We start from the raw sequence: 15,181 nt of genomic DNA, 5'->3' as shown, positions 1-15,181 counted from the left end.
GAAATGTGCATAAATCCAATTTCCAGCCCTCTGGCAGCAATCTTACCTCCATGCCCCAAGCATGTGGGGCGGAGGGTCAGGGCGCCATGGTTGGGGGGCTGCCGTGCAGCAGCACAGAGGTGTGTGCTGCCAGTGTGGAGTCAGAAGCTGCTCCTAGCTGGCAGGGAAGTGCTGCGTGGGGGGGCGCCCAGATTTCTCCTGGCTTCCTCCCAAAGAGGAACATGGATCGGGGAGGCAAGTGGTGACACACAGATTCTGCTCTCCCCAACGTTCTTCTGTGCCCCCTTAGGGGGCTGTGAGGGGGGGAGCGAGGAGCAATACCAGGTGCTCTGTACATCCAGGTCAGTTTCCCTATGTGTGTGCAGGAGGGGTGTGCAGGGGTTAGGGACGATAGGGGCACAGTGCAGGGGTGAGGGTGTGGCTGGTGCAATGGGAAGGGGCACCCACAAGGGCGAGGGACAATGGGGGGTGCCATGGCCATGGGGGCCAGGGGCGCCAAAACACAAGTTTGCCTAGGGTGCTGTTTTCCCTAAGGCTGGCCCTGCAGAGCGTTGCCTGCTATTGGAGGCGTTGGTCAGGTTGGAGCCGTTTCCCTCCTCAGGCACAAACGTACGCAAGGATGCACACCACGGCCCAAAGACATTGTGTGGTGCTTTCTTGAGTGGGTCACTCTGCACCTGTGCTACACAAAGGACAAGCAGGGCCCAAGGTGATGGGAGGGAAATACCAGGGTGCAGAATGTGAGGAGTGATTCATGGGGCTCAAATCTTAGAGCAATGGGCTAGCTGGAGTGATTCCTAACCATTTAGCACAGGGCCTCAGGATGTAATCAGTAACCCCTCTGTTGATCTTGGGTTAATAACTTTATTTCTGGGGCAGCCATATGCAAAGGGTACATCTGTGCACAACACACTGAGGAGGAGTAAGGAGAATGCCAGCTACAAGTTAAAAGCACACAACTCCCAACTGAAAAACAGCCCCTAAAGACCTGTCCTCCAAGCTGAAGCCACGTACCTGGCTTTCCTGCAGCAACCTGGCAAGCGTGGAGGCAGAGAACACTGAAGACAGGGGGCAAGCGCAGACAAACAGGTATGTTTGTTGAACACTTTGGTTTTTGCCTTTTGCAGGGAGAAACTCTGACAGACGTGGATGCTTCTGACAGGGCTGCTGGGGTCATTTTATTTTAACATCCAACAAAATAGACAAGGCCTTTGACTCTCCCCTGACATGTGCTTCTCACTCAAGGAAAGCAGGCTGGCTTTCTTCCATCACACATTTGCATCTCTCCCTTTTTCATTAAAACATTTTAATTAGTATGATCATTATTTTCACCAATCAAATGCATCACCTCATTTACCAAATCCAGCTGGGGGCCCCATGCCTGGAGAGCCACAAGAAATGCATGTGGTCGAAAAATGCCAGCAGCATGGGGAGCGCCGCACAAAAAGCCATTCCGCTAAAAACTTGATCCTAAAATTATTTACTCCTCTGCCCATGGATTCTGGCAACAAGCTGAAGCAACAGAGAGGTGGAGACTCTGGCATGGTTCGGGTGGATAATTGGAGAAGAGACCATGTGCATACTGTTTGCATGCAGTAGTGAAGAGCTTACCACTGTTTACAGAAACAAGAAAAAACAGGAGTTTAGACAAGAATGAGAAGCTTGCCTGTTCCATAACGCTGCAATTACTGCTAGCAAAGGAAGAGGCGGCAGTCTAACCCTCAGGAGAAATATAGCATGAGGAGGAAATTTCAGCACCTTTGCCTTTTAATTTCAGTTTGTTGTTAGAGAGTTTGGACCAATCCTGCCAACACTTACACACGTGTTTAGCTTTAAGCATTTGAGGCATCCCATTGACTTCAATGGATCTGGGCCACAGACAGCTACGTGCTGAGAATGAACGGTGAAAGAGTCTGCACTGCTTTGGAAACCTACAAGTTGGATGGGAATTTAGCTCTGCAGAAAATCACACTAGAAAACAGTTCTGCAAAAAGAAGGACCGTTTCCAAACTACACAAAGTCAGAAATGCTCCGGTTTCAGTGTCACTCACTGAACACCATGTTTACACACCAGGAAAAGGGCCAGTTAGTTATTTGAACTCATCATATCCTACAAAAAAGTATTTCAAACACAGGAGATGAGGTATTACATATAAAACGGTCTAAAAGTAGTTCAAACAAAATGAACTGGGCTACTTATCTTCTTGGCCAGTGATCCAGAGACAGATCTCTTGATACTGTAAAGGAGACTAATATAACGGGAGACATTTTTTTCTTCAGTTTATTTTTGAGGGTTCATTATTATAAATATACCCAATTGTTTCTAAAGATACTTCTGAATAATTTAATTCCACTTTAAAAAAGAAAAAGCGCAACAATCAGGTCTCTGAGATGGCCCTAGCTTTCTCGTACAGTGCGCCAAGTTTGAAGTCAGTAGAATCCAACAGGGATTTGTCCCCTTGAATTTCAGCAGAACTAGAATTGTAGCTATTATTTTCACACATGAAATGCAAAAAAAGGCAAAATCCCTGAACATATTTGTAGTGGAGCGTGATGGAATTGTGTTGTCATTTATGGGAAATAATCGCAAGCCCATCTCTCCCTTCTCCCTCCCCCCGCACCATTTTCCAGTCCAAATAACCATGAAAAATTACACTTCAGTGTCAGGAGGACAACAAAGGAGGGGCTTTCTCCTGCGGCTTGACAGCTTTTCAGGGTTTTTTCCTGTCTTTGGACAAAATCTACCTTCTATTCTATTTCATTTTAAATGTGATCTAACAAATGCATCTTGACAAGTTCCTTTCTTTTAAATAGTATTTTGCACAGTTTAAGCTAGCTCTAAACCGGAATCAGCTGCAAAGGAGAATCATGCAAAACAGAAACCAGCACCAAAAGAAACAAAACAAAAGAAAGCCCAAATCCAGCTCTTTGGGTCTGGAGAGAAAGGGAAGTTCAGCCCCAGAGTGGAGACAAATGGGGGGTTTAGGAAACAAAGAGGAAAGCACTGGAAGGGAAGAAAAAGGTGAGAAGAGGCAAGGAGGGGTTATCAGGAGATGGTGAGGGAGTGAAAAAAGGCAATGGAGAACCTGCCAGTGGCCATGCTTTTTAGAAGACGGAAGTCAAACTCCTTCAGTGGAGGGGGGCAAATTCCATTTTAAATTCTGCTGTGTGCCGGTATACTGTTTAGGGCTCCGTACACCCCTTGCTCACACTGTGAGGTTTGCACAGACATGAATGGAAGAATCTGGTCCTTATGTAGTAGCTAAACGTTGAGTTATTCTCATTTAATCAGGCCCTTATTGTCCCATTCAATGTCATTCCTCACTCCCCAGTAGAGACCAAGCAATCTCTCCCGTTTCTCTTCCTTCCCCATCCTGCTTACTCTGGTTCCCTCCTCCTTCCCTGTCTGCGTGTCTTGTCCCCTCTCCATTTCCTTCCCTAGAGTAAACCCCAAATCTACCTGCCCCTACGAGCTTCACTGCCATTCCTTCCCCTTTCCGTATGCTAAAGTGATCAGCAACTAAATGGTTCATGCCGACATTAGAGAGACTGATGGGGCAATCGCACATCCTGGTAATTGTTCAAGGCTGTGTGCAGGTTCAGGCAGACAGCACCGTGTCAGTTACTTTTATAAAAATGAAAGCTCATGATACTGCAAAATCTTAATATTGCACATGGTCTATAAATAAGTCAGGCAGGCTGAGTGCCCATGGGCTGGGTGTGACATCTCAGACTGTGAATTTAGTTATTTAAAATTATTCACTTGACTGAGGCAATGGCCAAGTGCTGAATTCTGAACGATCACAATTCAGACTTCAACCCAGGGCTCCACTGTAACCCCTTCTCAATTCCCAGACAAATTGGGGTAAGATGGGGCTACAGATGACAACATGTCTCAATAAGTTAGGGTATTCCTAAAGAGATGATGTAATTATGACAAAACCAAGCATTATAAACCCAGAAAATGTAGCGTTCAGGCTAACCAGAACATGTCTGGATTTCTTTTCAGGTCTGGAAAGGCACCCCACCCTCCATGCATACACAAACATCCTAGTTTCCCCTCCCTGTTGGGTAGAACTGGTACAATCGAACCTTTTGAGAAGAATTTAGGATTAATGATTATTTTGGCCATTCTTTTTCATAACCAAGTGTTTCTGGCAATCTTCTCTTTCACAGAAACTGATGAAGAATTGCCATCTTTCAAAATAGCCCTCATCTTCCATTTTTCTAAATGAGAGTAAACCCAGAGAAGATGGTGGCCCTCAGGAAGTGGAGAGAAACTCTCACAGTATGTCTACATTACAACTGGGAGGATGCTTCCGAACACAGGCAGACATGCCTGCTAGCTCGGTGGTGGCAGGGGCAGCGGCTCAGCCTAGTAAAAACCTCCAAGGAAGGAGATTCCACCACCTCCCTAGCTAACCCATTCCAGTGCTTCACCACCCTCCTAGTGAAATAGTGTTTCCTAATATCCAACCTAAACCTCCCCCACTGCAACTTGAGACCATTGCTCCTTGTTCTGTCATCTGGTACCACTGAGAACAGCTGAGCTCCATCCTCTTTGGACCCCCCTTCAGGTAGTTGAAGGCTGCTATCAAATCCCGCCTCACTCTTCTCTTCTGCAGAGGTTAATCTTAATAATACACAGGTTAATCTTGTTTTAAGTGCAAAACTTATCTCAGCCTTAACGGGAGTTGCACCAGTTATTTCTACACGTAGCTATGTTTGTACTTGAAGATATTTCCAGGGAGAGCCAATGGATGTGAATGTGCAAAATCATCAATGACTGTATATTGAGTGGGAATACGTGTCCTACTGAGGATCAGTTGAAGGAGTGTCTTATTTAACATCTTATGAATAAACGGCACAGATGGAAGGATGATCTTGTGGTTTAAGGCCCTGGAATGAGGGAGGCAACCTAGTGACCGAGGACGTGGAAAAAGCTAATGTACTCAATGATTTTTTTGCCTCTGTCTTCACGCACAAGGTCAGCTCCCAGACTGCTGCACTGGGCAGTACAGCATGGGGAGAAGGTGACCAACCCTCTGTGGAGAAAGAAGTGGTTCGGGACTATTTAGAAAAACTGGACGTGCACAAGTCCATGGGGCCGGATGCGCTGCATCCGACGGTGCTAAAGGAGTTGGCGTGTGAGATTGCAGAGCCATTAGCCATTATTTTTGAAAACTCATGGCGATCGGGGGAGGTCCCAGATGATTGGAAAAAGGCTAATGTAGTGCCCATCTTTAAAAAAGGGAAGGAGGAGGATCCGGGGAACTACAGGCCAGTCAGCCTCACCTCAGTCCCTGGAAAAATCATGGAGCAGGTCCTCAAGGAATCAATTATGAAACATTTAGAGGAGAGGAAAGTGATCAGGAACAGTCAGCATGGATTCACGAAGGGGAAGTCGTGCCTGACTAACCTAATTGCCTTCTATGATGAGATAACTGGCTCTGTGGATGAGGGGAAAGCAGTGGATGTGTTATTCCTTGACTTTAGCAAAGCTTTTGATACTGTCTCCCACAGTATTCTTGCCGCCAAGTTAAAGAAGTATGGGCTGGATGAATGGACTGTAAGGTGGATAGAAAGCTGGCTAGATCGTCGGGCTCAACGGGTAGTCATCAATGGCTCCATGTCTAGTTGGCAGCCGGTTTCAAGCGGAGTGCCCCAAGGGTCGGTCCTGGGGCCGGTTTTGTTTAATATCTTTATTAATGATCTGGAGGATGGTGTGGACTGCACTCTCAGCAAGTTTGCAGATGACACTAAACTAGGAGGCGTGGTAGATACACTAGAGGGTAGGGATCGGATACAGAGGGACCTAGACAAATTAGAGGATTGGGCTGAAAAAAACCTGATGAGGTTCAACAAGGACAAGTGCAGAGTCCTGCACTTAGGACGGAAGAATCCCATGCACTGCTACAGACTAGGGACCGAATGGCTAGGTAGCAGTTCTGCAGAAAAGGACCTAGGGGTCACAGTGGACGAGAAGCTGGATATGAGTCAACAGTGTGTTCTTGTTGCCAAGAAGGCTAACGGCATTTTGGGCTGTATAAGTAGGGGCATTGCCAGCAGATCGAGGAACGTGATCGTTCCCCTTTATTCGACATTGGTGAGGCCTCATCTGGAATACTGTGTCCAGTTTTGGGCCCCACACTACAAGGAGGATGTGGAAAAATTTGAAAGAGTCCAGCGGAGGGCAACAAAAATGATTAGGGGTCTGGAGCACATGACTTATGAGGAGAGGCTGAGGGAACTGGGATTGTTTAGTCTCCAGAAGAGAAGAATGAGGGGGGATTTGATAGCAGCCTTCAACTACCTGAAGGGGGGTTCCAAAGAGGATGGAGCTCGGCTGTTCTCAGTGGTGGCAGATGACAGAACAAGGAGCAATGGTCTCAAGTTGCAGTGGGGGAGGTCCAGGTTGGATATCAGGAAAAACTATTTCACTAGGAGGGTGGTGAAACACTGGAATGCGTTACCTAGGGAGGTGGTGGAGTCTCCTTCCTTGGAGGTTTTTAAGGCCCGGCTTGACAAAGCCCTGGCTGGGATGATTTAGCTGGGAATTGGTCCTGCTTTGAGCAGGGGGTTGGACTAGATGACCTCTTGAGGTCCCTTCCAACTCTGATATTCTATGATTCTATGAATGGGTTCAGTTTCTCTCATGCTTAGAGGGCTCTTTTACCTGCAGGCGAAGGCATGACAAGATCCAGTGGCTAAAAGATGAAGTTTGGAAGTTGGACGAGTCCTTTACTCCCCTCAACCCGCCTGCCCTACCTGACAGGGGTGTTGAGAAGATAAAGTTATTAGTGTCTGAGACGCTCCAACACCACAGTATTTAGGGCCTAAACAGATTCAACTGGAGAATAGCAGCTGAAACATGGAGGGAAAATAATCCCAGAGCGATATCCAATGGGCTGGAAATAGCTAGGAAACAATAAAGCTGAAAGAGACCTATGGGTAATGCAGACAGCAAATTCTGGGCCCTCGCGGGATTGAGCATTAGTGGAACACATGGGGTAAGGAGAAATGTCGCTATCCAAGCAATGTGAAAGGAGGCACAGCATTTGAAGAAGGCCCACAAAGCGTATACACCCCCAGGACAGTCCTGATGGTGCTCAGGGTCTATGGTCACAGCCCTATGATGCATGCCTCACAGTGACTGCTCCCCTTCTCGTTTTGTATTAAAAATGCACCTATTCCATGCCCCAGTAACACCACACCCACCAGATGTTTCATACTGGACTAATATCACCAATATCACCTCCAATAAAAGATCTTAAAGAGCAACTGTCCAGGAGCACCCACTGGGCTGTACTGAAAAGGAGAGAACAGAGCCACTCAAAAGTGACTATTCCAACAAGGCCTCAGGGTCAATGGTATAGAAGACTGCTGTTAAAGTCTCCTCCATTGCTAGATCTTTGACCAACAGGAACAGGGCAGTCTCCAAACCACAACCAGCTCTAAAATCAAACTGACACAGGTCAAGGAAATCTGGGTACTTCAAATACTGCCAAAAGTTGCCTGGGTACAACTGTGCCTCCCTGCACTCCGCTTCCCCCCTCTGCACTCACACACAGGGCAGCCACCACAGAGGCTCAGATCGATTGCACACTGTGAGACGACAGCAAAAGAGGCCATTTAGATTTTTGGGCAAAGGCATCAAGTTACAAAGAAAGAAGAGGACAAACTTGCTCTACATGGCAACAATGAGACTGCTACAGCAATCCTACGCTCAGCTCTGGGTAGTGCAGTACCAGAAGGCTGTAAACAAACTAGAGGGAGTTCAGAGAAGCAATATTGTACAAATGATTGGGGGGGGGGGGGAGGAATTCATTATAAAGAAAGATTGAAAGAGATACACATTCAAAGCTTGGCTAAGTGATGGCAAAAGAGAACAAGACAGGCTTCTACAAATATGGAAAGGATACAAAACAACAAAGAGGGAGAGGAGTTATTTAGGGCATGGTAAGAGGTAGAACTCAGAGTAATGGGATGAAATTTAAAAAATTAAACAATTCATTTCAAGGAACCTTTCCGGACAGTGAGATGTGTTAGACGGTAAACAGTCTGCCAAGGGAGGGGGTGAAAGTTGCATTGCTTGGGACACTGTCTACCCCAGTTTTCAAAGCTCTTGAAAAACAAAATGCTGTAGGGAACAATCCAGCACAGGCCCCGGGTGACGGATTAGATGGGACCTAATGGTGCGTTCTCAGCTCCAATTCCTATGGTTCTGATTTCTATTAATTAATACTAGAACATCAAGGCTCCCAAATCAATACTATTGCATTTCCACTACATTCTGATTTCCTGCCTGTTACTAGAAGCCAATAGCTAGAAAAATTAACTATGGCTCTCAGATCGCACAGCCTTTATGGAGACAGACACCCTGCCCTACCCGCAGGCTCACAGCCTTCCGCAAGCATATAACTCCTCCCTTTCCCATGAACTCGCACCTTCCGCCAGCCACCTGACCCCCCCCCCAAATCCAAAGCTTGCAGCCTTCCGCAGGCCACCTACCTTCCCTCCCAAGCTCGCAGCCTTCTGCAGGCCACATGATCTTACCTCACAGCCTTTCGCGGGTCACCTGACCTCCCCCCTCCCCTCCCCAAGCTTGCAGCCTTCCATGGGCCCCCAACCTCTGCAGACTGAGCTCAGACTTGTGCTACTTTGAGCCAACTCGTTGACATGTTGGATCTGAACAGAAGATCCTGCCTTTTCTGGAGGCTCCCAATTTCCTACTCTGTTCCCTTCTCTGATCACCCTGGCAACCAGCTCCTTACAAATCCGCGGCTGCCGCCAAGCTCAAGGCACAGAGTGCCCTGCTGCAAGGGGCCTGGGACAGCTGGGCAGAACAGCCACAGCAAGAGAACACAAATACCGAACAGCCACAGGGCCGCACCAGAGAAGTGCTCACAGAGAGCGCAGAACATTCCTTTCACTGCTCGTGTGTCCTCCTGCCAGCTTTATGGGGCAAGGTGTTGAAGGCAACCTATTTGCACCTGCCCCACCATCTGCTCTCCCCCACGCCTTGCCCCCGCCCCTTAGATCATCTAGGATAGCTTGCTCCCAGCCATTGGAGAATGGGCTCTATGCAGCGGATTCTCAAGGCTTCTGTCCGGGTTGACATGATGTGAATCTAATGATGTGGGCCATGTGCTCAGTCCAGTCTGTCGTAGGAAGGCAAGTTATGTGGCTAACATACTGTACCGGGAGTTGGGAGGTGCCAGTTCTATTCGTGACTCTGTCTCCGACTTCCCATTAGGGATTTTCCCTTTTCTGTGTCTGTTTTACAGTTGGCACAATGAGGATAATGGGGAGGTTGTGAGGCTTAACCAGTGTTTGTAAAGTTCTTTGAACTCGTTGGCTGGAGAAAGCTAAGACTCTTTATCCTGCTGGGTCATGTCCCTCTTGAGGACTAGTAACTCTTCCTCCAAGACATAATGTGAGGCTACTATGGTATAACTAATCTACTCCTCTCCAACAAACGAAGCCATCTGCAGTCCAATAAAGCAATTTTTAATGGCTCCTGGCATTGCTATTGTACTGACAGCTTCAGAAGAAACAGAACAGGACAAAGGAAAAACAAGGATAAAATTAGCAAGCTTCAACTCATGCAAGCTCAAGTGCGTCCACAGGTTTCTCTCTTTGGGGAGGGGCTCTCTTCAGAAAGATGCCTTGGGAGCTGCCTGCTAACCGCAGAGAAGAAATTATGACATCCTGGCAGATGAGCTGCTCTTTTTTCAGTTTGGGTTAGTGGCACTAGCAGAAGATCAGGAATTGCTTTTCCCCTTCTACTAACAAGCTTTTCAGCAGAGGAATGTTCCAGCTTCCTGCAGCCAATGGGCCTTTCCTTTCTCTCTGCCTTTCCCAGTTCCAAATAATCGAAAGTGACTGCAATTTCAGCCCTGCCCCTCTGGTATCAGCCGCACCAAGTGAGGTCACAGAATGTCAAGTGAGCCCTCCCCATTTGCTGTCACACCACTAGTCCCAGCCTGCAGCATCACTCCACAGTACATGACAGCACAAGAATCCCAGGAACTGCTAAAAAGCAGCCAAACCCCAAAACAACTGATTTATGGAAGGCAGGGTGGGCAGCGGGGCTTGGCCCAGACTTGGGGAAAGTGGTCCTGTTAAGATGTTTAAATAAGTGGGGATTGGGGCTGTTTTAAAATGAACCATATGCTGGTTCTGTTACCACACACACTTATGGTGTGGCACAGTAGCACTGCCCCTGCTTCCCTCCTGGTCTTCCACCAATCCACCAAGACTCCAACACCTTCAGGCTGAGGTGACTTAGCCCTCCTGCTAGGCCATGAACATGTATGATCCCTTCCAGGAGACCGATAATCCAAACTAAACACAAAGACATGTAAGCTCTTATGTAAGAACACTAGTTCAGCCAGACTGGGTCATACCAAAGGTCCATTTAGCCCAGTATCCTGTCTTCCAACAGTGGCCACTGCCAGATGCTTCAGTAGGAATGACCAGAACAGGGCAATTAACAAGCAATCCGCTCTGTTGTCCAGTCCCAGATTCTGGCACTCAGAGGCTTAGGGACACCCAGATCCTGGGGTTGCGTCCCTAACTATCATACTTTTTAACCCGTTACTGATCCATGAGAGGACCTTCCCTCTTATCCCATGACTGCTTACTTTGCTTAAGAGTCTTTAGTGTGGGACCTTGTCAAAGGCTTTCTGAAAGTACAAGCACACTTTATCAATTGGATCACCCTTGTCCATATGCTTGTTGACACCCTTAAAGAATTCTAATAGATTGGTGGGGCATGATTTCCCTTTACAAAAGTTGTGGTGACTATTCCCCAAGCATATTGTGTTCATCTATGCGTCTGATAATTCTGTTCTTCGCTATAGTTCCAATCAATTTGCATGGTACTGAAGTTAGGCTCATCAGCCTGTAATTGCCAATATTGCCTCTGGAGCCTTTAATAAAAATAGGCATTACATTAGCTATCCACCAGTAATCTGGTATAGAGGCTGTTTTAAACGATAGGTTACATACCACAGTTAGTAGTTCTGCAATTTCATATTTGAGTTCCTTCAGAACTCTTGGGGGAATACCATCTGGTCCTGGTGACATATTACTGTTTCATTTATCAATTTGTTCCAAAAGCTCCTCTAATGACACCTCAATCTGGCACAGTTCCTCAGATCTGTCACCTCAAAAAATGGCTCATGTGTGGGAATCTCCCTCACATCCTCTGTTGTGAAGACTGATGCAAAGAATTAATTTAGCTTCTCCGCAACGGTCTTGTCTTCCTTGATGCTCCTTTGGCACTTTGCTTTATCCAGTGGCTTCCTTCTTCTGATGGTACTTTATTTTTTGTTGCTCTTAGTTTGTGTCTTTTGCAGTTGCTCTTCAAATTCTTTTTTTTGCCTCCCTAATTATACTTTTACACTGGGCTTGCCAGAGTTTATGTTCCTTTTTATTTTGCAGCAGGGTTTGACTTCCAATTTTTAAAGGATGCCTTTTTGCCCTTAACTGCCTATTTTACTCTACTGTTCAGCCATGGTAGTATATTTTTGGACTTCTTACTTTTTTATTTGGAGTATAGATTTAGTTCAAAGCTCTATTATGGTGTTTTTAAATAGTTTCCATGCAGCTTACAGGCATTTCACTCGTGACTGTTAATTTTAATTTCCATTTAACTAGCTTCCTCATTTTTGTGTAGTTCCCTATTTTGAAGTTAAGTGCTACTGTGGTGGGTTTCTTTAGTATTTTCCTCCTACACTGACATTAAATTTAATTACATTATGGTCACTATTACTGAGCGGTAAGCTATATTCACCTCTTGGACCAGATCTTGTGCTCCACTTAGGACTAAATCAAGAATTGCCTCTCCCTGTGTGGTTTCCAGGGCTAGCTGCCCCAAGAAGCAGATATTAATGGAGTCTAGCAATTTTATATCTGCATCCCATCCTGCGGTGACATGTTCCCAGTCAATATGGGAATAGTTGAAATCCTCCATTATTATTGGCTTGTCTGTTTTTGTAGCCTCTCTACTTTCTTTGAGCATTTCACAGTCACTGCCACCATGCCAGTCAGTTGGTCGGTAGTATATTCCTACTGCAATGGTTCCCAAACTGGGGTTCCTGAACCCCTGGGGGTTTGCGAAATGTTACAGGGGGTTCTTGGGAAAAAATTCCCTAGTGGTGAACAGAGCTGTTCCTAGGGATCCCGGGAAGCACAGGGCCGGCCCAGAGCCCCTGGACTTCCAAGAGCTAAGCAGATCAAAGCAAGCATCTCTATCACACTGAGGAGATTTAAACTTCAAGACTCCCTACAAGAAATGGAAAGGGAGGTAGATATTTTTTGCTGTTTTTAAAATTAAATAGGCAGCTCGTATTGTTTTTTAAATTATTATGAAGAACAAGTTTAAGCTTTGTTGTAACATGCATTCTTTGCCTGGACTGCTCAAGACCTGAATGCTTGTGTAGGAGGAACTCTTTGAGTTGGCTTCTTAAATACCTTCATGCTGTTTCACATCTGATATTCCTTGATGAAACATAGGAGCCTTGTCTTACAACAGGCTTATTCAAAGTGATACAAGCTACGAAAGTGAGATCTTGGAAGAGTGCTGCCGCTTTCATAATGTAATAAAAATACTGTAATGATAAAAAATAATTAATAATAGTGTGTAATAAGCATGTCATAAAAACAAATTTTATATTTCCAAGATCACTGCTTTTATAATTTATACCCAAGTAAAGGAGAAAATCCCTGGAAATATTCATTTTTAGGAGGGGGTTCGCAAGACTTGACATTTTAGTGAAAGGGGTCCACAGGTTGTTAAAGTTTGGGAACCACTGTCCTACTGTAATACTCTTATTATTCAAGCTTGGAATTTCTATCCAGACAGATTCTATGGTACTGATTGATTCATTTAAGATTTTTAGTATATTTGACTCTAGGCATTTCTTTCACATACAGTGCCATTCCCCCACAAATGTGACCTACTCTGACATTCCTAAATTTTTTTTTACCCTGCTATTACCAGGTCCCATTGATTAGCATTGTTCTACTAAGTTTCTGTGATGCCTATTATATCAATATCCTCATTTAATACCAGGCACTCAAGTTCACCATCTCAGTATTTAGACTTCTCGCATTTGTATACAAGCACTTATTAAATTTGGCAATATTTCGTTGTCTGCCTTTATGTGACGTAATTGAATGGAACTCTCTTCTGTTTGACTGTTTTCCTCAGTTCCTACATATAATTTATCAACTTCTATCCTCTGCTCTGTACTAGGCTATAGAGAATCCTCATTAATAAATCCTCCCTTAAGGGATGTCTCCGCTCAAACCATGTGCTCCTTTGCACCTGTCAGCTAAACCCCAGCCTTTAGTTTAAAAACTCCTCTACCACCTTTCTAGTTTTACATACCAGCAACCTGGTTCCATTTTGGTTTAGGTGAAGCCCATCCTCCCTGTTTAGGCTCCTCCTTTCCCAAAAGGTTCCCCAGTTCCTAATAAACCTAAATCCCCCTTTCCAACACCATCATCTCATCCGTGCATTGAGCCACGGCAGTTCTGCCTGGCCTGCGCGTGGATCTGGAAACATTTCAGAGAATGCTACCACAGAGGTCCTGGACATGAATCTTGTACTTAGCAGCCTACGTTTGGCCTCCAGGACTCTCTCCTACCTTTCCCTATGTCACTGGGGCCTACATGTACCACGACCACCGGCTCCCACCAGTGCTGTGCATAAATCGATCGAGATGTCTTGAGCGGTCACACCCAGCAGGCAATTCACCATGCGATTCCCTGGTTACCACAAACCCAGCTATCCAGATATCTAATAACTGAATCCCCCATTACTTCTATCTGCCAGGTCCTAATAACTGGGGCCCTCTTCCCCAGGGGGGTATTCTCAGCGGGTATACTCCTCCCAGGCTCTGCAGCGTGCCAAGGACACAACCTACACATGCCAAGAAAACAAATGCTTCTGCCCTACCTGGGCTCCTACTAGCCTAAGTCAGTCGCCGGCAGCCAAACAAAGCAATCAGCCTGGGCCAGGCCAACCTTCCCTCAGGGAGGCTCTGAGAGGCAGTAGTAGGCCTCTGTTCCTGACCCCAGGTAGCCTTGTCTTCTGCAATGATAACTGAAGGTCTGCTCTCCCTCCCAGCCAAACCCAACTGAGCCGAGCTCCCTCCTGTTTGCCTAACATCTACTTCAGGTGTTGCAGGGGCCCCAGCAGCCCGTTAACCCTTTTCTGATTTGTGGGGGGTTGTACATTCTGTCACAGGCCCCTAAATTATTAATTATTATTATTATTATTGACAGAGTACACTGGTTTTAACAGCAGTGGCGGCTCTGGGGAAATTCTCTTAAACCCGTTCTAACTCTTCTTAGCAGACAATTCCATTTTGGAGATGGGACAAGAAAATCAAGATAAAATGCAGGAGAATTCCCTTTTCAATCCCTGTTTGCCAGTTCAGCCCCAGGAAAGAATCTTATGTACGCTGTCTTATCTGAAAGAGAAGCTGGGAAGAAATGAATGACAAAAAAAGAGCTCCCGTAAGTAACAAATAAAACACAGGTAAGGAATATGGCAAGGTTCCCAATATGACACTGACAAAAGGACGGTGACCTACTACCTCAGGGTCATAGCTGGCTCCAGGCAAGCAGTTGAGCAGAATGGAACAACAGCCAGGTCACTTTGGCGAGAGGTTTGGGGTTTTTCGCAGGCACCCCTTAAGAAGTGTGCCATCCTCGGGATTTAATTGGGCAGCTTTCCTGGAGCACTATGAAGGGAACACCAGCCGCTCTAAAAGCTTGAAATGTTCCTGAGAACTGGACAAAGACATACACACTCTCTCTCCAGCAAGGCCTGTGATAAGAATTTATTTCTCTCAATTATGTGCTCTTGTCCCCAGTCTCAGTTCATCAGTATAGTGCAGCCAAGTCAATGAAAGGCCCTATAATGAAGTAATCAGATGCGCAGTGACTTCCTGGAACCTGCTGGCTACATAGACAAGCAGCTGCCACTGCTATGAAACCAAGAAAGAACTTTCAGGAGCAGAATCCCAACTTCACTTCAATTCTCTGCTCACAAATGGCACATGCTATTTGTGTTTTACTATCAATTCAGATCTCCTGTCGCTGAAATCCTGGATGGGAGTGACATCCAACGGGACTGAAAGGCCCACAGTGGGAGAGTGGCAGA

General features: G+C 46.0%; 1 protein-coding gene across 6 annotated transcripts in view; it reads right to left on the bottom strand.

Moving 5' to 3' along the window:
• The window catches only part of ZFHX3 (zinc finger homeobox 3), a 345,739-nt gene that overhangs the window by 73,702 nt on the left and 256,856 nt on the right, over nucleotides 1-15,181 (bottom strand). Inside the window, exon 1 of one of the 6 annotated variants that reach the window (XM_065567686.1) lies at nucleotides 12,481-12,535. The exons of the other annotated variants lie outside the window; for them this stretch is intronic. Coding sequence (XP_065423758.1) covers nucleotides 12,481-12,520 — 40 coding nt within the window. The 5' untranslated portion in view covers nucleotides 12,521-12,535. Of the gene's footprint in view, nucleotides 1-12,480; nucleotides 12,536-15,181 lie in introns of those variants that run through there. 6 annotated transcript variants of the gene reach the window in all.

Source organism: Chrysemys picta, chromosome 14, assembly GCF_011386835.1.
Source record: "Chrysemys picta bellii isolate R12L10 chromosome 14, ASM1138683v2, whole genome shotgun sequence".
NCBI lineage: Eukaryota > Metazoa > Chordata > Testudines > Emydidae > Chrysemys > Chrysemys picta.
The sequence above is the reverse complement of the archived record's forward strand: the minus strand, read 5'-3'. Positions and strand labels throughout refer to the sequence as shown.